The sequence below is a fragment of the Cygnus olor genome, chromosome 1 (genome assembly GCF_009769625.2).
Source record: "Cygnus olor isolate bCygOlo1 chromosome 1, bCygOlo1.pri.v2, whole genome shotgun sequence".
NCBI classification, from domain to species: domain Eukaryota; kingdom Metazoa; phylum Chordata; class Aves; order Anseriformes; family Anatidae; genus Cygnus; species Cygnus olor.
In genome coordinates this window covers 144478139-144504733 of record NC_049169.1, presented here as the reverse complement: position 1 = coordinate 144504733, position 26595 = coordinate 144478139, and the positions used below count along the sequence as shown (strand labels likewise).

General features: G+C 43.0%; 1 protein-coding gene across 2 annotated transcripts in view; it reads left to right on the top strand.

Moving 5' to 3' along the window:
• Positions 1-15002: 15002 nt before the first annotated feature.
• EDAR (ectodysplasin A receptor) overlaps positions 15003-26595 on the top strand; it is a 71259-nt gene continuing 59666 nt past the window's right edge. Inside the window, exons 1-2 of one of the 2 annotated variants that reach the window (XM_040551386.1) lie at positions 15003-15315; positions 24646-24815. In XM_040551386.1, the coding sequence (XP_040407320.1) occupies positions 24783-24815 (33 nt within the window). In that variant the 5' untranslated portion in view covers positions 15003-15315; positions 24646-24782. The remainder of the gene's footprint in view (positions 15316-24645; positions 24816-26595) is intronic. The other variant, XM_040551455.1, reaches the window with a different exon arrangement.

Genomic DNA, 26595 nt, shown 5'->3' with positions numbered 1-26595 from the left:
GACCTCAGTTCTCCCTCCCCAACACTGTCTGCAGTCATTATCCTAATGACACACTTCACCTCACTTCTGCAGAGCCTTTGCACTGCTCCCTGACTCTCTCCAGTCCCCCATCACCTCTCATTCTAGTGAGAACCTCCAGCCCTCCAAGTCCCATCCACTAATGTCTCACCCAGTCTCCATCTCATCTTAACTCCCATTCCCAGTTTCGCTGCCCAGCTCCCAGTACAAGTTTCCCATTCCTCCCCTCCTCAGTCTCCACTGCCTCTTTACTAGTGTTTTCTTCCAATCTGCTTTGCATGCCCACCACTTACTCCTTGCCCACTCTGGATTCAAGTCATCCTTTTCTAGGCTTCCTCAGCACCAGCAAGGCTGTTGAAATTGCCAGGTGTGCTCCTTCAGAGCTGGAGCACTCTTATTTTGTACCTGGAGAAGAGAATTTGAAGTGCGGTGCCCTAGAGGGGTTGGAAATGCTACTTCAGTCTAAAGCAAGAAGTAGGAAAACGTGCAGGATGACTCAAAGCCCAAGATCAATGAATGTTTCTAAGATTTTTAGAAAATGAACAGCCTGGGAGAGATTTCTAAAAGTATTGAAAAGAACAGTAATATTAGACATATTCTTAGAATGGCTTTCCATCAAGAATCTCAAAATATGCCAGTCCTTAACTAAAGCGCTATGGCACGGAAAGCAGAAGCTCCATCAGACCAACAGAAGAGAAGCTACAGAGCTGGGTACTGAACCCAGAGGTCTGATTTCAGGGGGTACTCTGAAGGACTAGCTCAGAAGAATTATGGCACAATATTAATGTTCTTACTAATGTGAAAGAAGCATAGAAAATTGCCTGCAGTGCTTACCTGGGTATCCTTTTTCATGCTCTCTCAGTGTGAAAATAGTTTGTGAATATGTTTAAACTACATGTTGTATTTGTGCAGGCAAATCACTTTTCTTACACGTAGGCAGAAGCCTGCTCAGATGTTGTATGTGCAATTTAAGAAGCAGCTTTGAGCAGTTGGCCCTGTATTTGCCCGAAGGAAAGAAAGACTGCATTCTTCTGTGCCCAGCCTTAGCAGTTCATAAAGCATGTTAGGTCACTGACTCTGCTAAGCATTTAAATTAACTTTTCTTAACAATTACAGTAATTAAGTCTCTGCTAAATTACAAATTAAGATCATCTGGATGTATTTTGAAGCAAAGGTGGTATTAGCAAGGGGGAAGGAACAAAAAGGTTACCAAGTCTTCAATTATTCATAGTTTTACAGACAAGATTGCGTTTTTTTGCAGACCAGGCTGTACCATTGCTGTGGGTGTGTAGTGTGAGGCATCTCTGCAGTATGTCTTGGCCACCACCCCTGTTCCTGCTGCTCTCCCTCTTCTTTGCATAGCCTCTTCAGCTCAGTTAGGTGCACTGAAGTGCTGGAGTGATTTTGCCAGGGCTTAAGCCTCTTGTGTCTCCATTATTTGTTGATGATTAAGATAGCCCTCTGCCTTCCTGTCTTTCTGAGCACCTGGCTGCCTGGCAAGCAGGTCTTGTTCCAGATGTGAGCCAGGCTACAGACCAGTATATAAAGCATTATGATAAGGGGGAAGTTTGGGCTTAAATACAAGCTTGATCCTCAAGTAAATATGGCAGTATAGGTACAGCCATTTGGAAAACACTTTTATTCATCCAGCAACTACCATAACAGAATCCAGATATTCTGAACCTCTAGACTACACCTGCGTCATATATGGCCAGCAAACAATTCGTTTGTACTGATGGCTTTTTTGGTTAATAGAATAAAACAGCTGGATGGTATTGCAACAAGAAGTTGATGAACACAGGAGCATTCTAAAAAGAGTGGGAGGAAAGAGAGAAAGGAGCGTATTGTAGCCAAGGGATTTCATTTCTGAGCAAGATTAACAGAACGGCTTTCTACCTTTGAAGGATTTGAAAGCAACAAGTGGGATGGGTTTCCCAGAGAGGCTGTGGATGCCCCATCCCTGGAGGTGTTCAAGGCCAGGCTGGATGGGGCTTTGGGCAGCCTGGTCTGGTGGGAGGTGCCCCTGCCCATGGCAGGGGGGTGGAGCTGGATGGGCTTAAGGTCCCTTCCACCCAAACCATTCTTTGTTTTTAGGATTCTGTGATTCTGTGAAAGTAAATCAGCCAGCATGAATGCTACAGTGACTGGAACAAGTGAGATCTACAGGTCCAGCATATGTTACCATGCACCAGATATGACCTCATGACCTCTTCATTCTCTTTTCCCACATTTAACAAGTATATCAATGTGTTTTCCAAGTCAGTTCAAGACAGAAACAAAGGTCCAGACTAGCTCACAAATCTTTCTCTTTAGGCACAAGGTATTAAGAAATCTGTGCAGGCTGCCTGCACATAGATGTTTTCCACTGTCCTTTAACAATAATTGCTTCAGCAGTAGTATGTTGAGTTCATGGATTCCATTTACATTCTCACTAATGTTAAGGAGCAGACTTGCCCAAAGCAATCAAGAATAGAAAAATACAGGAGTTTATAACAAAATCTTTCACTGCTGCCAACACCTCAATCCAGTTTTCTCTGTCTCCACCCTTTTGTTCAAAAAAAAAAAAAAAAAAGATAAAAGCCTTTAACCAGCAAGCAGTAAAAATGCTTGGAAGAGCTCTCAGTGTAAGCCCCCAGTTTAATACATACCGTATTTTGAACACTGTTGTTAGATGTGCTGGAAAGGGAAACAAACACACATGACTCTCACACACCTACATACACCTTCTATCCTGAGGATATTTTCTCAGGAATTAGCATTGTAAAAATCTTGGAAAAAGCTTTGGATTCCTTTTGCAAGAGAATCCCAAGCAGTTTGGGTGATATGTTTGTTGTAAGACCTAAAAGCAAGCTGGAGAGGTAATCAACTCTTTCAGGACAAACAGAACTGAGATCTGCCTCTGAGCTGGTACATGGCCTTACAGTTCACCATAAAAATGGAAACAAGAAGAGTATTTGGAGATGAGACTGCCAGAGAGTAACATTGCTCACATGCAGATGATGGAACCACCTGGGCCTCCTGACTGCATGCTAGCCTTAAATCATCTGAACTAATACAAAAGTATTATTACAAGGCTGGAATTGTTCTTTTTAACGAGCTGACAGTTTGAATTTATTATGCATTTCAAGGGTTAGTAATATAGCACAGTCATACATTACAGGTGATATAACACCGTATTCAAATATTAATCAAATCTGCAATCCGTCTACATACATGAAGGCAAATAATCTGCCAAGGAAGAAATTATAAACAAAATGGAAATTCATTGCAATATCTTTGAAAAATGTGCTACAAGCCAAAATATACTGATATTTGGAAAAGCATCCTGAATACTTCCTCTTAATACAACCTTCCTAGATTAAAGATGTATTACATGTATGAAGAGTAATGAAGGTGTAATTGATTTTCAGGGATGTGAATTTAAACTCCATCACTGTGAAGAAAGGGCATGGACACTAGCTGGGTATTGAATGCAATGTGATTTTCTATCAGACCTAGACATTTGTTTTGCCAGGCTTATGACCTAAGCCTCTTTGTGGGTTTTTTTTTTTTTTTTTTTTTTTTCCACCATTTAAGTGACAAATTGCCATATCATTGTGGTCAGTTTTACCCATAATTTTATGATCCAAATTTCAATTAGACTTTGGGTTTGAACCAATGGCTCAAATCACCACCAATTTAGAAACCTCAGTTTAAAAGACACGTAATAGGTCAAAGCTCTTCATTGCATTGTTTTTACTATTTTATTAAGTAAAACTCGAGTAATGATTGAAAACTCAATACTTGAAAACTCATGTATATATTTATTATATATTCAAAAACTCTGAGCATCCAAATTATAGAAAATGTTTTTGAAATGGTTACAGTTACCCCTTTAAGCAATTCCTCAAAGGCAGATTGCTCCAGTATTTTATTCAATGCTTACTCCAAGCTGAGAGCCTCCAGGTTTATTCCAAATGCAAGCTGTTTACAGGCTCAGTGCATGCTTGTAATATCTACAAGTAAATCTCACAGGTTAATTCCCTTTTTTAAGTGGCTAAATGACCTTAGTATACTATAGCTATTTGAAGCGATAAATGTTTACTAATGACTTCCCTTCACATAATTCCCCTTAAGTATAACAGTGGAAAACACTCTTCATTACACTGGTGAGTACTGTTCTTGCCTGGTGGCAGGGTTTGCTATGGTCAATTCAAGTTTCAGATAACTTCTGAGGGTTGCAGCCTGATCCATCAAAAGTGGAGGCTACCAGACAGGTCACTTCATCATTTAGGCATCTCCAGTCCTTACTACTTCTTGGCTTTGTGTCTTGATGTTGGAAATTATCACGATAAAATAAATGTATTATTTGTGCTACTTAAAAACAACAGATAATCATAGAATGGATTGGGTTGGAAGGAACCTTAAAGATCATCTAATTATACCCCTGCCATAGGCAGGGACACTTCCACTAAACCAGGTTGTCCAAAGCCCCATCCAACCTGGCCTTGAGCACTTCCAGGGATGGGACATTCACAGCTTCTCTGGGCAACCTGTTCCACTTGGGACTGACCACCTTCTGAGTGAAGAATTTCTTCCTCATATCTAATCTAAATCTACTTCCTTTCAGTATAAAGCCATTTCCCCTTGTTCTATCACTACACGCCCTTGTAAAAAGTCCCTTCCCATTTTTCCTGTAGGCCCTCTTTAGGTACTGGAAGGCCACTATATATCCCCGGAGCCTTCTCTTCTCCAGGCTGAACAACCCCAACTCTCTCAGCTTGTCTTCACAGGAGAGGGGCTCCAGCCCTGTGATCATCCTCGTGGACCTCCTCAGACACACTACAACAGGCCCAAGTCCTTCTTGTTCTGGGTTCACCAGAGCTGAATGTGGCACTCCAAGTGGGGTCTCACGAGAGTAAAGTAGAGGGGAAGAATCACCTCCCTCGAACTGCTGGCCATGCTTCTTTTTTGATGCATCCCAGGATATGGTTGGCTTTCTGGGCCGCAAGCGGATGTTGCTGGCTCAATGTTGAGAGCTCAGTGTAAGTACTCCTCTAGCAATCAAGTGTGAAGCTGCAGTATTCCCAGATGTCCTCCAGGGTTTTGGTTACCTGTTTGTACAGGAAAACTTGTTCTTGCTGAGATAATCAGAAAGAGTAAAGCATTTTTGAATAACTTGGTTGTTAGACTCTTATTGATTCTTTTGTATGTGTGAGTTGAGTGTAGGAAGTCAGCAGAGGAGTGTGTCAGTCCTGGAGACTAAGTCTGCCTGACTGGCAGATAAAGTGGAATTAGGTGTCCAGGACTCAATTTAAAGAGTTACTCAAATTATTTTTCAAGTACCAACTACAGTATTCTGCTTAATTATTTAGCAATGTACTGTGTTTTCTACTAGACTTTGTTTCATCTGCCAAAATGTATGGAGGAGTGAAACTCCTAGTCACAAGAACTGTCAGTGGCAGAGGCAAAGGGATCCAGTGGGATAAGGAACATTTTCATCCTTCGGGCAGCTGGACTCTGTCCTGGACTCTCTGACTCTGGTTCAACCTTGTCCTAGGACTCACTGCCTTGCTATTCCACGTCCTATGACATATGCAATATAGGCCTGACAGAGCACTTAGTGTTTGTGCTTGCTGCTACTGAAGCCAGTGCAAGCTATACTGGAATATGTCAAGTTCTGTATACTGTGATGTGGCCCGAAAAATCAGGCCTGAGACATTTGAAATCAGACATCTGAAATTATTGGGCATATCTGATCATCATTTCTCCTCTGTCTCCCTCCCTTTTCTATTAAATCAGGCTAACACCACCCTTTTCAGACAACAGCTGAAGATAAAATCAATATTCCTTGTAAAGCTGTAGCATACTGAGTGTTTTACAAGAGACATCCATAATATCTTGGCAACATCCATAAGAAAGTTAATACATGTGTAGCAGGGCTTGCTGTTGTGTCATTAATAATGTTTGTGCTTACACATTGAATATGGAAGAAAAAAAGGACTGCTGAAAGAGCTACCTATTCAATGCGCACTGCTTGAGGCAGGTGCACATCCAGTGTCTGGGGATTAAGGTTGCAGAGGCAACCTACATTGTAGGCATTCCTAAAATTCTGTCTTTGGAAATTTAATTCTGGTCTCTTAGCATGTATGTCCCTTCTTTCCTTCATAAGCCTGTATCTGGGTACCTGTGTGTCCATCCATGGATATACATACAGACCCAAGAAACTTTCAATTTTTAATTTCAGATATCAAAAAGAAAAAAAAAAAAGAAAAGGTAAACATCCATCATCTGAAATTCTATTAACCTTTGGTCAGTCCCAGTTTTCTCTCCCTCTGCAATATTTACCTCACTTTGTTCTTCTTGCTAATTCATATCACCTTCTCCCCTTTTTGTGCGAATGGTCCCATTCTTTTAGCATGTCATTGTTCCCTTCTGTTCTTTGTTCCCTCCAACATAATTATTGCTCTTTTTTTTTTCCTTCTTTCCTCTTCTCCCTCCACTCCCATTCAAGTTTCTTCCTAGCTCTTGTATCCTTCTATGTACCAGAGACAGGCCATTAAAAGCATAATAAGAAGATTTCTCTTCCTTTCAGATTGCTACTACAGTGCCAATAGCACTTAAAAGAAATAATTATAGGCAAAAAAGTTTGTCCAATTTCCAGTGTTGGAGCACATTCACTGTTTGGAGTATTGAATAATTCCCTTTTCATTGTGTAAATGAAAACAGTAATTTTCAGAGACTCAGCTCTCTCAGATTGGTGTGGACTGTAGCAAAAAGCAAACTACAAATTTTCTTTCCTCCAAAATTTAAGTCCTAAAGTCAAAATTTGGGTTATGCTAAGGTTTCCTTATGAAAGATTTAACTAAATACTAGCACAGGCAAAATTATTCTGTCTTCTCATTTAGATAAGGAAAGTACAGTTTGACTTTTCAGGACTGTTATTGTCTCTGACAATTTGATATTGAAGATAGACATACTGATAAAATTGGACAGTTTTGAAAAGGTAAAGTACAAGGTCAGGTCACATTGGCTCATTGATTTTGGACAGAGTGTCAGCATGTTTGTAAGGGTGCATAACTTACACAGAGTATATACATATCCCAGAGGCTCTCATAAAGGATAGGGTGATAAGGGAACTGTCTGACATTGGCGTCTTCTGTGTTGGACAATTTCAGCAGAGAAAATCTGAAATTTAATAAGATAGGCAAGAATGTCAAAGATAAAAATGGAAGAAATCTCATAGTACTCTGAAAATTTGGAACAACAAATAACAAATTCAAAAGCATCAGAGATTTATGTTATTTAATACACATAGTTCTCTCTTCTCCCAAAATGATAAAAACTCACAGAACACAACAAAGTTTTAGAAATATAAATGTGAAAAGAAAAAGAAACCAATGGTTTGGCACATGTATAGAATGTGTATCAAGTAACAAAACTAAATGAAACAATATAGAAAGGCATTGGTAAAGCAAATAAGTTTACATCAGTAAATATATAGTCAATGTCAATACGTAGAAAGAGAGGATACATAGGCAGAGGTGAAAAACTGCAAGACAAAACAATGCATGTGAAAAAAAAAGATGCCATAGACAATGAATCTACAAATCCAGTAAATATCCACTGATCCCTACTTTAAAATTTTATAGCCAAAGCCTAGCTTAAAGAGATATAACTACTGACTATCCTAGTGTCCAATTTTTTATTTAAATCAATAACAAAACTCTAATAGACATCTGTCATGCAGTAAGAGGCCTCTTGAGTGTATTTTTAATTAATACAAACTCCTACAGCACCATATTTCAGCTGTTCTGTACTCCATTTGAAGCTGAAGACAAAAAAGACAGGGATCTCCTTGAAAGAGTCCAGTGGATGATACGGGGCCTGGAGCATCTTCCCTATGAGGAAAGACTGAGAGACCTGGGTCTGTTCAGCCTTGAGAAAAGAAGACTGAGAGGGGATCTTATTAACATTTACAAATATCTTAAGTGTGGGAGACAGAGGAATTTGGCGAACCTCTTTTCAGTGGTTTGTGGGGACAGGACAAGGGGCAATGGCCACAAACTAGATCACAGGAAGTTCCAGAATCACAGAACAGAATCACAGAATCATCTAGGTTGGAAGAGACCTCCAAGATCAACTTCTGACCTAACACTAACAAGTCCTCCACTAAACCACATCACTAAGCTCTACATCTAAACGTCTTTTAAAGACCTCCAGGGATGGTGACTCAACCACTTCCCTGGGCAGCCCATTCCAATGCCTAACAACCCTTGCGGTAAAGAAGTTTTTCCTAATATCCGATCTAAACCTCCCCTGGCGCAACTTTAGCCCATTCCCCTCATCCTATCACCGGGCACATGGGAGAACAGACCAACCCTCACCTCGCTACAGCCTCCTTTAAGGTATCTATAGAGTGCGGTAAGGTCGCCCCTGAGCCTCCTCTTCTCCAGGCTAAACAACCCCAGCTCCTTCAGCTGCTCCTTGTAAGACTCGTTCTCCAGACCCCTCACCAGTTTAATTGCCCTTCTCTGGACACATTAGAGCACCTCAATGTCCTTCTTTTAGCGAGGGGCCCAAAACTGAACACAGTACTCGAGGTGCAGCCTCACCAGAGCTGAGTACAGGGGCACAATCACTTCCCTAGTCCTGCTGGCCACACTGCTTCTTATACAAGCCAGGATGCTGTTGGCCTTCTTGGCCACCTGAGCACACTGCTGGCTCATATTCAGTCGACTGTCAACCAGTACTCCCAGGTCCTTCTCTGCCAGGCAGCTTTCTAACCACTCATCTCCCAGCCTGTAGCGCTGCTTGGGGTTGTTGTGCCCCAGGTGCAGGACCCGGCACTTGGCCTTGTTGAACTTCAGACAGTTGGCCTCAGCCCATTGGTCCAGCCTATCCAGATCATCCTGCAGAGCCTTCCTGCCCTCGAGCTGATCAACACATGCATCTAACTTGGTGTTGTCCGCAAATTTACTGAGAGTGCACTCAATCCCCTCATCCAGATCATCGATAAAGATATTAAAGAGAACTGGCCCTAATACTGAGCCCTGGGGGACACCACTAGTGACCAGCCTCCATCTGGATTCAACTCCATTCAACACGACTCTTTGAGCCTGGCTACCCAGCCAGTTTTTAACCCAACAAAGCGTACGCCAGTCCAAGCCATGAGCAGCCAGTTTCTTCAGGAGAATGCTGTGGGAAACGGTGTCAAAAGCCTTACTGAAGTCAAGGTAGATCACATCCACAGCCTTTCCCTCATCCACTAATCACTTCACTTTGTCATAGAAGGAGATCAGGTTCGTCAAGCAGGACCTGCCTCTCATAAACCCATGCTGACTGGGCCCGATCGCCTGCTTGCCCTGGAAGTGCCGCATGATGACACTCAAGATAATCTGCTCCATGAGCTTCCCTGGAACTGAGGTCTAACTAACAGGCCTATAGTTTCCCAGGTCTACCTTCCGGCTCTTCTTGTAGATGGGCGTCACATTTGCTAGCCACCAGTCGACTGGGACCTCCCCTGATAGCCAGGACTGCTGATAAATGATGGAAAGTGGCTTGGTCAGCTCTTCCGCCATTTTTTTCAGTACCCTCGGGTGGATCCCATCCGGCCCCATCGACTTGCATATATCTAAGTGCTGTAGCAAGTCGCCAACCATTTCCTCATGGATTATGAGGGCCACATTCTGCTCCAATTATTTTTTTTTCCATATTACTGACTTGGCCCTGTGCCGGCTGGTAAAGCCCAGTGGCAGTGCCCCGGCACATGGCGGCAGCGGTGACAGCAACAGCGGCAGCACCCAGGGCAAAGATGGCAGCGGCTCTCTCTGAGCCCCGCACCAACATGGGAAAGAACTTCTTCACAGTGGGGGTGACGGAGCACTGGAACAGACTGCCCAGGGAGGCTGTGGAATCTCCTTCTCTGGAGATATTCAAGGCCCGTCTGGACGCCTACCTGGGCAGCCTACTCTAAGGAACCTGCTTTGGCAGGGGGGTTGGACCTGATGATCTCTTGAGGTCCCTTCCAACCCTTACAATTCTGTGATTCTGTGATTCTAACTTCTCAACTTGACTCTTCTCTATCTTCTTCCCTCTCTTCTCTTGTCTTTTTTTTTACATTTGAGAAAGGGTTGTCCTTGGACCCATTCTTCTGTTTTCTCCAAAGCCATATGAGTTTTTGAAAGAAGGTGCAGAAAATCTCCTGTGGCATATAAAGTGTTCTCTCTCAGCGACAGTGCAAAGGCCACTTTGTATTTGTTTTCTGTTTAACTATTTCTACAGTAGTTGCCATGAGGTCTTCATTCTAGGAAAGTAGTCACGATTAATACATTTGTTAATTATATACATTCTAGAAGGCATAGAAATATGATGTAAATGATTTCAAATATTTATTACAAACACAACAGCACAGTTACTGTTGGTGTTGGAGCTAAGCTAATTGCTTCATAATTTTCGGATGCTTGTTGCCTTCCTTGTAGAATGATGCAACTCTGAAAGTTACAAAAGTGTTAAGCTTGTTTAAGGCTGGAAGAGTCTGCCTAATTATTTGGAAGAAGGTCTCCAAATGTTTCCTAGAATTTTGTGACTATTAGTCATCAGCTCCAGTTCCCTGATACCTGTAAGGCTGAGATCTTGTAATAAGTCAAGTGAAAAAAGGAGTCCATAAAATTTGAAGAGGGTCTGAGAGATGTTGTTTGGGATAAACCAAGCCCTGTCTGGCTGTAAGAAACCTTTTCCAGGACAGCCTCTACACAAACTGAAACCCACATGTATTTTCTCAGACCTAATTAAAAAAAAATGCAGCAGCTAAAAGGGAATACCATGGTTCGTGGACAGAAAAGAGAACTGCTGAAGGGCAGAACCTATTTGCCAACTACACAGAGTTAGGAAATTTGGGGGAGAAGGGCTGAGAGTGGAGCTGAGTATTGCAACAAGAGTGACTGAGGTGACCAGGTGGATTTTGAAGGAGAAAAAAAAAAAAAAAAAGAGGGTTAGAAGCTTTGCTTGAGCAGTTTCACATGTAGTCATCAGTTTAACAACAGTGGGATCGGCTTTTGCAGCAGGTGGGCTATTAATGGAAAATGGAAGCCCTTTGTGGATGTGTGCAAGCAACTGTATGTTTTGAGGAAATAACTGTAAGTTCTGGGAAGGGGGCCTTTTATCGAGTACATCCCTAGAAGTGTTGCCTTTTCATTCCTAGGATGTTCTCTTCAGTTATGTTACTTTTCCTTCTTACAGTATTTTGCCTCAAGGTGAACATCACAACTTCTGTGTCCTTAGATACCGTTTTTAGACTGCTCATCTTTAGTTATGTTATTCTACTACAAAAGGAGGAAGGATCTTCCAGGACCATGACGCTGGAGAATTCCAGCCCCTGCAGAAAAAGGAGAGGGAGCAACAAAAAGGGAGAGTCCCATCAGCCTTACTTAGTTGATGACAGCAGGAAAAACACAGAATCACAGAATGGTTGAGGTTGAAAGGGACCTCCAGAGATCATCTAGTCCAACCCCCCTCCTCAAGCAGGGTCACCTAGAGCATGTTACACAGGATGGCATTCAGGTGGGTTTTGAATATCTCCAAAGAAGGAGACTCCACAACCTCTCTGGGCAGCCTTTTCCAGTGCTCTGTCACCCGAACTGTAAACTTCTTCCTCATATGGCAATGAAACCTCCTGTGGTTCAATTTATACCCATTACACCTTGACTGGCCACCACTGAGAAGAATTTGGCCCCATCCTCTTTACATTGTCCCCTCAGTTATTTGCAGAGGTTGATAAAATCCCCTCTCAATCTCCTCTTCTCTAGGCTAAACAGGCCCAGCTCACTTTTTCTTTCCTCATAAGACAGATACTCCAATCCCTTAATCATCTTCATGGCTCTGTGCTCGACCTTTTCTAGAAGTTTTACGTCGCTCTTGTACTGGGGAGCCCAAGACACAACGCAATAATATTGTCTGTTTTAGACATGTAGTTCAGGCACTTTTCATGCCCTCCTTTCCTCTCCTATGACTTGTAGGAAGATATGGGCCCTTTGAATGAACCTAAGGAATATTATAGTGACATGCTCTTCCCTTGTGCTGCCTCTGACACGACTGAGGGTAGGGTGGAAGGGCAGTTATGTGACAACAGATACCTGTGTCCCACAGAGCCCTTCAGCATGATAGAAAATGTAAGCAGTAAGAAGCTTCACCAGTCCAGATGGCTGAGCCCTTAGGTTATCACAGCCCAGCCCTCCCTTCCTTCCCTCCTTGTGGCCTCATACACTTATTTGGCACTGATGCTTGCAAGTCCTCCCTGTTCCAGCTGGGTGCTCAGGGTGAGGATCTCAGATGTGTCAGAGAAAGAGAATATATGTGGATGTCACAGGGGCTGAAAGGGGGATTTAATCCTCTCAGCCTGATACCCAGTGCCTGATGCCAGGCATCAGTGTGACAACTCTAAAAAATGCTCTCATTTTGGAGGCCTTTTAACAAAGCTAGCTCTTTTTCTTTCATACATACTTTTCAGTTGTGAGTGGATCAGCAGAAGATGAGGTTTTTTTACACACAGCTCTTCATCACTGCAAAAGGTACACACTCAACACCCCTGCTGAGCATGCCCACTGGGCTGGCTTTGGGTCCCGGTGGGATGTGGACTTCCAGACCAAGCCACAGGGAGTCTGCTCAGAGGCAGGACCTCGGGCACCTGTATTGCACTGGAATTTTACCCTGGGCATGCCCTTCTTGCCCTGAGATCAGCAGGGCTGTTAAGCAGCTGAGAGCACATTGTGGTTGTGGTTTTTGATTTCCTTCTGCTTAGAAGCCTGTGAGAAACTGAGGAATGAAAATTAACATAATTTAGGCTAAAAGTATAAAACATAAAATCCTCCAGTGCCTCTCAGACTCCAATGTGATGAACCATCCACAGAAAACATATTGCTACAGAAGTACTGTAACTAATGAATCCTGATTTCCTACAGATTTGTGTCCTGTGGGTTGACTGGCTTGTGTGGTCTAAGTTGTATGCTTTTTGGGTGGCTGGGGAATATGTGAGGTCTTGCTCCACGTGGATTTGCTGCTTTCTCATAAGGTGTGCTCACATGCTGCTTTCCCCCAGTCTGGGCAACAAACTGGGGACAACTGTCTTTAACCAGCTGCTTATTGTTACAGACTTCTGAGGACGTATTTTTATTGGTCAGTAGTTTCAAAAGTTTTTAGGAGGACACACATGCTGAGAACATGAACCTTATTTCCAGAGGAAACAGGGCTAAAAACCTATCATGTTCCTTCTGTTTTTTGCTCCACATCTTCTTCTGATTTTCATGGTCCTGCTATTTTTGTTTCTTCTCAGGAAAGGATGTACCCTGCGGACTGTAGGGAGGCAACCTTTTTCCTAATTTTGCATCATTTCCAGTTAACCTGCCCTGCTCAGGTATTCCTGCATTCGTCTTTGCCTCTCATCTAAGCTCATCTTAACAAGGAACTAAATCCAGGAACAATTCACCTGCTGCTCAGAGAAACAACCCCCTTGGAAGATCAGCCAGCCTTAGCCATGTTCTGTCTGTGTCATCACGATATCATCCATAAGATTTTATTCCCTGCAGGTAAGAAGAAAGCCACCTGCAATGCAGCTCTGGGGTCATTCTTTGACAACTGGAACCATTAAATTGAATGCAATAATTAATAACATTAATTAATAAAATGAAAAGATGCCCAATTATAATTTAATGCTTATTGATTCATAACATAGGGTTTGGTATGTGTTAGAGAAGAACAAGTGCACCTATTTTCGATGCCCACCAGAATGGTGGCAGTCAGGTCAGCTGTGTAGTTATAAGAACAGCATATACTATAATCCAGATTTTATGAATCTTGTATCCCCACATTGTTGAAAGGTTTCCTTTGAGAAATATTTTTCATTGGTCTACCAAACACTATCAGCTTTCCAAAGTAGGTATTGGGTGCTCACAAAAATAGTTGCAATATTGATGTGTTTCTCCTTTACAACCTCTGAGTTAACTGCAGTAGTTGCACTCAAGTCATTTGCAGGTGTTTTTTGGTTGGTTGGTTCTTGTTGTTTTAAGCTTATTTTCACTTCAGTGTTAAATAATGTTATCTAACTAGGCTATTTCACAATTTCTAATTGTAGGGAACACCATCTCTGCAGAAGTAACTGGCATTCCCTTAAACACAGATAGTTGACAGCCTGAATTTGCAATCTGCAGAAAATTTCAACGTTGTGAGAATATTTCTGGTTTTCTTTGGAAGAAATTAATCAGTAGTCCAGAAAGGTAGATGTGACATTTTCAATCAAAGTCATTATTTTAGAAGTTTATAAAAGCAACGGGGAGCTGTGTGTGCTGTGAGCTGCACACAGCTCCGAGGGACCCAGTGATTCCTGGGGTCTCCCAGGCTGTCCTGTGATGGAGTCCTGTGGGAAGTCTGGGGGTCCCAAACCTGTTGCTGCGGGGCAGGAAAGTGAGGAAGGGAAACCTCTGGGAGTCACTCCAAATTCCCTCAAAATCAAGGTGTTTGTGCAGAATAGTTTGATTTTGCCAGGCCAGTATTTGCAGATGGAAAGCAGTTCGATCAGCACATTTCCCCGTCGTTCCATTCCCTGCACTTTCCCAGAAATGTTCCTCTGTTCCACGTCCCAGGCTCTGCACTCGCTTTTCCAAGTCCAGGCTGGCAGAAGTTTTCTTTCCTTTCCTTTCCTTTCCTTTTCCTTTCCTTTCCTTTCCTTTCCTTTCCTTTCCTTTCCTTTCCTTTCCTTTCCTTTCCTTTCCTTTCCTTTCCTTTCCTTTCCTTTCCTTTCCTTTCCTTTCCTTTCCTTTCCTTTCCTTTCCTTTCCTTTCCTTTCCTTTCCTTTCCTTTCCTTTCCTTTCCTTTCCTTTCCTATCCTATTTCTTGGCTACTCACAAGTGAAATATAAATACAGCCAGAGAGGGTAGGCAGGCAGGCAGGGGATGCTGGGCGCCTCCTCGTCCTGCACCTCTAGGTGGGGTAGGCGAGTTTCCTCAGAGAGCGGAGCCCTCTCCCGCTGCTTGCAGTTTGCAAAACTTCCTCAGCAGAGAGCAAGCAGGAAAGGAGAAGTTCTTGGGAAGCCCTCCGAGCCTGCGAAGGCAGCGCCGGGCCGACAGAGCTGAGGGCTTCGGTGGTTTGGAGATCCCTGGGATCGAGCTGGGGACATTCATGACAAGCTCTGCGAGGAGAGGACGTGCGCGCTGGCTGTGCCCGAGCCTTGGCACCTGTGAGAGCCCATCCAAGTGGTCACCTCAAGCCCTGTGCCTGCAGGAGGACCTCTTCAGGATTCGGCGGTGGTGACCCCATCTGTGCGAGGTAGGCTGGCGTCGAGCACATTTGGCTCTGGGGTGGGAGCTGCTCTGTCACTGGGGGCTGTTGCTGGAAATCGTGTTGGGTTTAGGTTTTGTTTGAACAAGATCTACTGTTCTGTGAGTTTTTCTGCTCCCAGCATTAAACTGAAGAGCTGCGTTTTTCTGTGAGTGCCAGAAAGTAGCTGGAGGTCTTGGTAGCATCTTCGGTTAATAGCTGGAGGTCGTGGTAGTGCCTTTCGTTAAAAGTTTCCTCACTTTGAATGTGCTTTAGATTTATCTGTTGTGAGAAGTTTTGATATTCTGACAGTTCACAAACACCAGTGGGTCCAGCAGATCTTTTTACTTGAGTGGAAGTATGCATTTCTCCAGAGGATAGGGGGGCTGCTGTTTGGGGTTTCCTGTTAACACTACGAACTAATTTGCCTGTGCAGTTCAGACTGTTACTGCACGTTGGAAATTACAACCAGCTACCACAGCATTGGCAGCGTTGAGGCTGACTGCATATACATGTGAATACATGTTTGTAGCATGCTGATTTTTATTTTCCCTGCTTCCTCGGCCTTGCTGTAAGAGTGCTGTGGAGGTGAGGTCTGGAGAGGAAAGCGGGTTCCCAGGAGTGCCTGGGTGGCAGTGCCATTGCCGTGTGCTCCGAGCACTGTGCACTGTACTCGTGGTACCCGAGCAGCATTGAAATGCCCATCTCAGCTACCTCTGCGGGGTCAGAGAGCTCAGCCTGGGCTGCAAAACCTACCCCAGCAGCAGAGCCAAGCGGCCTGCCTGAGCCTTGTGTGACTACGACCACTACTGGTACCGAGCTTTTTTTCAGCTGCTGCTGCCGTGACTACAGCATTGATGCAGTAGATTAGCAAAAAGGCAGCTTGTATGCCCAGGAGAAAGTGTGTTTTCATTTTTACAACCTGTGATGCTTTAGACAATACACAGAGGGGCATTAGGTTGCACTTCAGGTGTGTTCCCCATGGGATGAAGGCTGAGCTCATCATCTAGTGCCATGGTATCAAGGAGCTTAGTGATCAGTGGCTGCTTGGGGTGCCACCCAAAACCACTTTATACGCCTCCAGCTACAAGGAAAGCTTTCACACCCACGGCTGCTGTTTGTTGGAATAGGTGAGGCCTACGGCTACTGCTGCTGCTCCTCTACAGAAGAGGAGAGAGACAATGTTGTACACTGCAATTTTGTGTGATGGATCTCGAAACATTTTGGGCAAATGTTTGAATTCTATGGCATCTCTATGAGAAAAATCATGGGAGATCGTGAATTTTAAAAGCCAATCAATGTCATTATGCAGAATGGTGTCAAAACCTATGACTGTGTTCACGATTACTCAGTCCTTCTTTCTTTTCTGTCATAAATGTCTAAGAAGTGGAAAGTGAAAAGAATATAAAGTGTCAGTATGCTCTACTGAAGAGCAACACCAATAAGAAAGCAATTTTGAAATGAAATGAAACAAAACCAAACAAATGAAGGAAATATATTGTTTTCAGCAGTAGCCAGGTTGGCTCCACACCACTTGGTGGGAACAATTTCTCCTTCAGGTAAGCCCCCATGAACCCAATCCCATTGGAGATAACTGACAAGAAAAACTGTTACCAAAACTTGGCCCAGCACTTTTGGCTTGCATGGTATGACACGATTGTGTTGGTGTTCATAAAAATGTAGTCTGAATTCATCAAAGAGCTCAGATGAGAATGAGAATGTGCACAGAAAAAGACGTGTTTTTTTCTTTCTTTCTTTTTTTTCTCTTTTTCCTTTTCCTTTTCCTTTTCCTTTTCCTTTTCCTTTTCCTTTTCCTTTTCCTTTTCCTTTTCCTTTTCCTTCTCCTTTTCCTTCTCCTTTTCCTTCTCCTTCTCCTTCTCCTTCTCCTTCTCCTTCTCCTTCTCCTTCTCCTTCTCCTTCTCCTTCTCCTTCTCCTTCTCCTTCTCCTTCTCCTTCTCCTTCTCCTTCTCCTTTCTCTTTCTCTTTCTCTTTTTCTTTTTCTTCTCTTTCTCTTACAGGTGGCTTTTAGAGAAAACTGCTGCCACAAATAGGCATTTTTTTCACTATTACACCTAGATGGAAAACATGTGATGTTTAATTTTTCATGTCAAACTGTGAAATGGTCATTTTCAAGGGATCGTACTGAATCATATGCAGTGGAAATCACCTCACTGAAAATGTTGAGCTGAATGTGATTGTACCGTAACGGTGTTTAGAATTCCTCTGAAAATGGCTTCACATGAAACATGGCAACTTTATGTGTAAGGGTGACATTTCTTGGAGGACTGGAATATTTCGACATTGACTACAGTTTCTAATTGAACCCATATAGCCACTCTAGATAAATGGTCCAAGTCTCAGTTTTCAAAAAATAGCAGCATAAGCTTTTGAAGATAAGATGAATATTAAGATAATGTTTTTCTTATTTTGTCATCAGTAGAGGAATTCCCCTCCAATATCCTTAACAGAGTTGTTTCCTTTAACTATGCTAGGATGGAACTGGGTTTCAGATCGTATCTATGCCGCTTTTCTTCTCAGCTAAAAGGTAGATAAATTGCAACATGAGCTTCTGCCCATAGCAGAATAAACCAAGGTCCCAGCATGACCATACCTCCCATCAGTTGTTTGTGAGGAGCTGGGGTATATCAGCCTTTCAGTTCGCTCATGTTAAAGGTATCCATTTTCTTCCTCTGTGTTGCTCTCCAAACCACGGCTTTGTTGCCTTCTGCTGTCCTCCTGACCCTCAAAGGCCAGTATTTTTTTTTTTATGATGCTTTCAAAAGATGACGAGTGTCCCTTTTCACCTTCTGGAGCAGCAGCTGTTGGTGAGGAAAACAATTCCTTCCTAATACACAATTTTTTCTGGCCAGTGAGTTGTTAGGGCAGTGAGACATTTGCAAAAACAGAGACACTTTCCTGTCATGTGCATTCCAATGAGATAAGTCCCTTTAAAGGATTAGATAGTAGATAAAAAATAATGGAATTGCAACATTTATGACTGTCCACCTCTACAAGTGTTATTGGCCTGACTGTGTGGTCACCATATGTACTGTATGTACAGTACTTGGCCATATTTTTTCCAGAAAGCCAAGAACCTGTGTTCACACAGCAGAAAACTAGGACATCCAAGTACTACTTGGAGGCCAAGGAACTTGTTGTTCTTTTGTTTGATTTATCACTTATCCTATTCTATAAAACACAAACAAACTGAGGTTCTGGGCCCACTCAGTCAATGGCAAAGCTCCCACAAGGCTGGTGTGCCCAACTCTTGCTGGCTTCATGGCAGCATTTAGTGATCAAACACTGCTTCTTGAGCCATGCTGACATTGCACACATTTGTTTTGACTTGATGTAGCTCAGATCTTTCTGTTTCCTCCCACCATGGAAATCAGAACAAAAGTAGAGAGGATGTTATTCTCAAATTCAGAAGGAGTCCATTAGAAACAAAAGAATAAAAGATAAACAAAGAGTATTTTAAAGCATTATCTGCTATTGTCTTTTAAAGAAGTTAAAGCTTTGCCAGTGGATTTTCAAATCTCTGTGGAGACAGAGTCAGGGCCACATCCTCCTGATCTGACGTCCGTAAGTGCTGGTTTTGAGCTGTCAGAAGTGGTGTTCTATGAAGTTAATCCACAATGCTTGAGCTGAATCATCCACCATGAATCTAGCAACAGGTTTTACATTACCACATTACCCTAACGTCTGACCATCTGCACTGCAAAACCAATAGCCAAGTCCCTGGTGGATTTCATAGAGTTTCTGGCATTTATTCTTTTTCAGTCTCAGTTCTGCAGAGCTGAGCTTTTTTTTGGATTTGCTGCCTTAAATTCTGCTCATTTCCTTTTTGGGAGGGGAGGCTTGGTAAGATTTTGCACAGCAGAAGAGACTGTCAGAGCAGTGTCAGTTTTGTAGTGAAAAGGGTTTTTCGGAAGGTTGATGTTGCCCTGTTCCCTGCACCACAAAAAACTTCTCCAGCGGTTGGTGGTGTCTGTGCTTAGCCTTGCTTGACTTGCTGTGCACGCAAGGTTAGGAGGTTTCTTGATGAAACAACTATCCAGGGTCCTCAAGAGCTGCTCTGATAATAAACGTGTGGCATAAACAGTTGTTTGGGAATGTTAGTTGGATATGGTTTGTGGCCACTGGAGAGACGGGGAGGAAAAATAAAAGAGTTTATAATGCTTAGCTTGACTACACTTGTGGCATCCTGAAATGCTGGTAGACCTGAGACCCTTTTGATCTTCAAGGCCAAAATCAGCCTAGCTGCAAATCTACAACATCCAGCCCTTCCCCACCAATCTTCAATGAGAGCTTTGCTTCCCTGCTGGAACCTGGCATGTGAAGATATACGAGCTCCAGTTTCTCACTGCCTTTGTCTTTGCTGTGCAAACACTGTTGGATGTACATCCCCTGCAGATTGTGTTAATGAGCCTCTGGTTCTTTAGGTTTTATGGCCAGGACACGGTGCTGCAAAACTTGTCTGAATCCAAGTCCAAGCCAGCTCTATGGTAAGAAGAAGCCCTGGAAAGATTCACTTTTTTTTTCCCACCTCCCCTAGAGGTTGTGTTGAATATGAAGCTCTGTTAGACCAGCCTCTATCCTGTGTTCAGCAATATAACGGGCTGGGGACCAAAGCAGAAACATATGGCCAAGTACTGAAAGAGCTTTTAATTCTGACAGTGCATCTATCTCTTCCTTCAGATATATCACAAAGAAAAACTACTGAAGTGCCAGTTAGGCAGCATACAATTATCTGCAGATTGACTACCAGGATTTTTCTTTTAATCTTAAGCAAGAACAGTTTTAATAGTTCAGGATTCAATATTTAGAATTGTCCAGAAAAGAAGAACGCATATCTGTGAGATATTCCTTCTTTCTTTCACAACTGTATACACACTCCACTGCTTGACAGAAGGACCTGTAAGGGAAGGATGCCTGCATATTAATAGCTGGTAAATTGAGGTATTACAGAATTGGCTTCTGTCACTGAAAAGAAGGAGACAAAAAGACCCTTTGCATCCAGATCATACATCGTGGACGACAAAAACTGGGACTGCAAAAATATGAGGAACAGACTAGATGAAAGGCTAAAAATGTCAGACTGTGTTAAACTATCTGATGCTGGTTTATAGGCTGCTATAGTTAGGAATTGTGAAATAGGCGGCATCCTCAGACATGGGACTGAAAGTTACCATCTATAACCAAAAGGATTGTGAAATTACCATGCTAAAGTGAAGTTTCTCCTCTTAGAGTTAACAAAAATATGCAATAGACCTCAAAGGAACAGAGTTTAGTCAGTGCTGAGCGCATTTTAATACTGTCCCTGAAATGCAGTTGCAAAAGAGAGAAAAAACCAATCAACCGAAAAACCAAAAACCCCGAGAAAAGGCTGGGGCCGCGTTCTTGTTTTTGTCACTTGACATTTTGCCATTTCTTTGCTCAGGGGGCGGCATGTGACAATGGGTCCCCTGAGCTCGACACGTTTGTGTTTCCAAAAATAGGAGGGAATGCTCCATGGGCTGCTGCCCGCTGGCTGGCCCAGGCACCCCCTTTGCTTTTCTCGGTCTTCCACCTGCGTGGCTGGCATGGCTCGACGCTTCGTGAGCTCGCCTCCCAGCCGCAGGAGTTTACGGGCTGGCGAACTGGCGTGAGCCGAGGTTCTCGTGAAGTCTGGCAGTCTGAAATCAGATTCACGAAGCGTTCAGTTGTGCCGGCGGCAGGAGGGCAGTAATTTCCAAGCGAGGGGCAGAGCGCGCAGCTGAGGGCAGTAACTATCTCAGCTGTCACTGCCTAATCCATCAGCGAGTCTGAGCGTCAGCACCCTCCAAGAGAGACAAAAGCAGAACTGAGTATCCAAGCATTGTGGGGCGCACATTTATTTCATTACGCTCAAATATTTCCCCGTGATGGGCCTTGTCTCTTTAAATTTTCCATACAGAAAAAGCATACGCTAGCATATTGCCAATTGGAGGGGTATATTTTTGTGTGCATGTGTAGATCCAGTTCATTTCTTTGGGACATAAAATACAAAGGAAAAAGCCATTGTTCTTTCCTTGCTCTCAATTTTCAGAAATTACCAGTTCTCATAAGCAGACCAAAACAGATAACAGATGGCATTGGCTAGCAACAAGGAAACCTAGATGCAAATACCGTACGGTATATGAAGAACGTCTCTGATGTGGCAGGGTTGTGTTTTCTATCATGGTTTCTAGCTGGTTGTGAGAAAAGTCCTGCACTAACATTTTGTGGTATTTAATTGAATGTGAAAGGTGAAAATAATTCAGCTGGTGACCAAATGGCAAAAATTGGTAATAAATAAAGAAATAAGCAAACATGCAGGGGCTTGATCCACTTCCCAGTGAAGCCAACAGGAGACTTTCCAACAGCATCAGTAGCCCTTCAGCTGGGATCTACGTGCCCGTATCTGATGGTCATCCAAGGCCCAGATGTACACAGGCTACACTACGAAAGAGAAAGAGCAGGCTCTTGCCCACGGATGTTTCCCTGGCCCAAGGAAGCACAGCCATCAGAGACGGCTCCATCCCTCAGGGAAGGCAGCAGGTCCAGCATGTTGGCCACACAGATCCTGGCAGCCCCCACACCTGGGCAGCCCCCAGCCCACCGATCCTCTCAGTGACCACAGCTGGACTGAGCTGCAGGTTTGTCCATAGCTGTGGGGTGCAGGTCGCTCAGAGCTTGTATAAAGTTGCTTTTAATTTAGCGTAAGTGGAAGTCAAACTAAACAACCAGGCAGATAACTCTGGTGCCAGTACCTCCGTGTGGGGAAATGCCAGGGGCACTTTGAAGAGGTGCCCTTGGGGATAAAGCATGTGGGTGAGGCACGTCCATGTGGAGGTGAGACATTTTGCTGCAGCTTGATGACTGCACACATTTTCCACTCACTCCTGCACACAGTGTCACCTCTGTCTCAGCTTTTCAATTCCAGCCTGCAGAGCAGGGAAAGTCAACACAGGTTAAAAGAAACGACGGTTCCCCCAGTTTCCCTTTCCACTGTGAGCGAAACTATTCTTGTGGTGAACAGGTATCAGATCCCTCCCCAGGAAGGAACAGGAGAGGGCTGAGCAGCTGTGAAGCTCAAGCCTGGTGTCTTGGTCGGGTGAGACTACAGTTGCATGCTTTCTTCCTGCAGAAATGGGTGCCTGCCAAGTCTCCAATACAGAGCACTTGTTTCTTGTGCTGCAGAGCCCTAAGATATCAGGCACAGCAACAGACAGACAAATGCACTCAAAATGACAGCAGTTTCTTATATTTACTCTTCTTGCCTCTGCCCTCAGTGCTTGTACAGACAGATCCATGGCAATGAAGACAGCCTTACCTTGTTGGTAGAAGGATGTGGTTAAATGCTTGCAGGTTTTGGCTTTATTTTTTCTTTTTTTCTCGAACATGAGAGTGTTGATGGGGTGCCAGTCAAATATTGGCAGATATTTGAGAGCACCCATGTAGCTCACCCATTTGTTGGTGATGTTCCACTCGTGCAAGTAATGTGCCTGTCCTACGCCTTTGCTGATAAAAGACTTTGCTCTAGTCCTTTTCCCATACAACACTGAATCTATGCCTATAAAGAGCACTAAAAGTTTTCCCTATAGTATAAGAAATGTATAAAATTCAATTTTTCTTTGAAGTGCTTCTTACTACTCCTTTTGCATTCAAGTAAAGCTGTCACTGAGTTCACTGAGATTTGCCCACGCAAGGAGCAAAGGCTCTGTTCCCTTGGGAGTATGTAAGCCATTTTCTAGTAATTTGTCTGCTAAGATGATAGATCTCCTTATTATAGCACTGTAAACAGGAACTTTGCTGTCTTCTAACAGAAATGACTTTACATATTTTATGACGCAGAGCCAAAGGCATTGCTCTTGTTAGCTGGTGTTGGTGGCTGTTTGGTTGGTCTGGACATGAGAATTATCTACTTCCCCTTCCTCTTTTTTGTTTTTGTTAATGAAGGCTTTCTACCTGACTAAAATACATAGCTATATTTTTCCCTTCAGGTCATGTTATCGGAAGCTTTGAGTTGGGGGTGGGGGTAAAAAAGTTCACTTACCAAGTAAGATTAAAGCAATTAAAGGCTAGGGCTCATATTTAATTTTCCCTCGTAGATGCAATTTTTCATGCAGTGACAGCATCAAAACCTTTTCAAGTTTTATAGCTATTTCACATTTGGCAGAAACAACAGGAAACCATCTGTAGCAAAGCAGGATTGTTGTAAGCATAATATTCAGTAATGAAAAAAAGATTAAAAGAAAACACTGTTGTCTTTACGTGATAGCTTTGAAGGCATAAAGAGCAGGATGCCTGCATTTGCCCATCTATCTACTAGCATCGTAAAATGTTCTAGATGAGGCAACAGTCTCAAAAGATGATTATTTCAGCAGAAAGAACGAGTCCAATAGGAAATAAGAAATACATTTTGACTTCTGGTTTCTTGTTGTGATCTCTGTGATGGATGTAAAGATGCATGTGCAGAGGCTTTACGACTGTTTTCTATGTATCATGACTTACATGGCAGAGCTTATAAGCACCCATGTAACTTCAGATAGATGAGTGGTGCCAAATAAGCAAGTACTCATCTTCTTAAGCTTTAGCTCAATGGTTGAAAGTCTATTCTGGACCATAGAAATAAAAATAAGATTGTGGGAATTCACATAGTTCATATTGCCCTGTGTTCCATCATAGCACAGATTTGTTCTTGCTTCGCTGTGTATGCTTTATATGCTGGAAAGGAGACACCAAGCCTGAAGGTGAAAAATACTTCTTGCTGAAACTTTGTTGGCTAATCAGGGTGTCAGGTCCTGAGGGTGCAGTTTTAGATGTGCTCGCAGTAGTAACTGAATACTTCTGAAGCCCATGGTCAGTCTGTAAATCTGTAAGTGGTCAGTCTGTAAATGTAAGTCATCACAGTACTGTACTGTAAGTACTCTCCAATTTCTGGTCATGCCAAAATACTTGTCGGTACATCTGTTCAACAAAGCAAAAGAACAACTTTTTTTCAGATGCACCATAAAATTTAACCCAATGCCCTTTTCTCAAAATTTTGAATGTGAATGAAAACATCAAAATTTGAACTGAATGAGAAACAAATCAAACTTTCTGTAATTTCTCTGTCACTGACAGTGTTTCACATAATAATAACCAGACCTAGTTTTAAGATAGCATTTTGCTGTGCTGAAGTCAAAATGTGTCAGGGAACTGCAATATCGTCTTGTTATTAATGTCTTAAATTATAGCCAGACACCCTGTTTTTCCAGTTTTCAAGGCAAGTTATGAAGGCTTTTTTTTTTTCAAGTGCTGAGCTGATGAGACATTAAAGGTTTCTTTTTCAAATAGTTTGGCTGTTGGGTTGCTCCCTTCACTCACACCTGCCCCTTGACTTAGAAATCGTCTCCGCCTCTGCAGCATCAAACCGTGAATTTACATAGACACAAAGAAAGTGTGGAAGGCCAACAGCTCGTGCAGTCATTAAGATGGGAATGCAGGAAGAACAAAGCAGCACAATGGTAAGAGAAATATCACAATACCCTACCTTTCTGCGAGGCTGACTAACCAGGGCTTTCCCATAGAAGGGAACTGTGCTGAGGATGCCACAGGATTAGCAGTTTCATGTAGGGCTGCTGGCAGTGACTAAGCTGGTAACAGCAAGCCAGTCGAAGTTCTAGACATGAGTCAGGTTTTGAACTTGTTGTGGTTTGTAGTGGCTAAAAGGGCTTAGCATCATTGTCTGAGGCTGGGACTGAAAAGTGATGGGCTTATACCTGGTAAAAACTACTGTCTGCTCTGGAAGCGAACGCTTACTCTCAGCAAAATGTTACAGCCTAGCTCAATTCCACACATTGTTCACAGCGTAGCCTGGGTGTGCCTCTCAAATTATTTTAATACCTTTACAAAGTACTCTGCCTTATTAATTCAGTAAGTTCTTCTTAATTATACAAGCATCCCTGAAGAATTTCAGAGATGCATATAAGTAATGGCAAAGTTTTTTCTTAAAAAAAAAAAAAGACAATAAGAAAAAAGTGGTAGAATAATATCTGTGCTTACCACATCAGGTAAGTAGTTTCTTGTAAGCATGTATGGTTTTTCCTTCTGGAATTCTAAAACAGAAGCAAAGAAAATGAGTGGGAAGTGTGGTGTTTGGAGTTGTTTTATTCCTTCAGAACTTTCTCCTCATCCCTTTTGAAACAAGTTTGGTGGAAAGACTTAAGTGCAAAGACTTGGGATGCTTCCTGAGTCTTGATGTCATGGATGTTTTTGCCATTTCTTTTAGCAGACTGCTGATGTTGTGCTTTCCTTTGCTGTTGCCTGAGTCCATGTCTGAGTTGGACAAAATTCTTTTAAAAAGTTAAAATTGCAGCACAGGCTGCAAAAAACATATTAGTTAAATCAAAATGAGTGAAAGAGAAGGACATCTGCTTTTCCCCTTGCACAGACAAGTGCAAAAGCAGTACTAGCAGCTCAAGTCCTTGTTCTCCAGAAATACATACAAAAGCAAAGCTGCTATCTGTGGTATTTTCCCTATCGTTACTGATGCTAGCTGCATTAATTTAACAAGTGTTGTGCTCAGACCTTTGCTTAGCTGCATAGACATGTCCGCTTTTGCCGAACAGATGAAAGTTCATAAACAGTTGTCTTGAACTTCGCAATGTTTTTCATCTAGAGTTTTCACCCTTTTTCATATATACAGATGAAACACTTTTCCTTAATCACAGAAGAGCAATTAGAGATGGGTGTGTGAAAAGTGCATAGAATAACAGGCACTCTCTGAAACTTTGATTCAGGAACATGCTGGGGTGGGAAGCAGATACTTTCTTTTAGGTCATCTTTATAGACTTAATCCCACTGAGGAACTTGGGTGCCTCGCAGACCCATCACTTCACATGCTGAGGTCTAAATTTTAGATCCCTGGAAACCTTGCTCACCTGCCCCTTCACCCCAGAGGTGCCTACATTCCTTAACACCCACACTCGCATCCACCGAGTTCCTTGCATGCCTGAACCTGTGCTTCTGGACATGCTTTATACCTGGCCTGGGCTGTGCTGGAGGAGCAGATCCTCACAGCACACTTGAGTCCTGCCACTGACAATGGATGCAGTTTTACATTTAGCCCATGTTCTGAGAGTTCAGGTGGGATGTGGGAGATTTGGCCTCAGTGTCCTCCTCTGCCTGGGAGACTTCAGGTGTTTCTCTCACCATAGTGCCCCCCTCCCAGGTCTTGTGTTTTCTGGAGCAGGTGTCTTTCCATCCCTCTAGGCATAAGTAACTCTTTGGAGTCGCTAAAAAAAA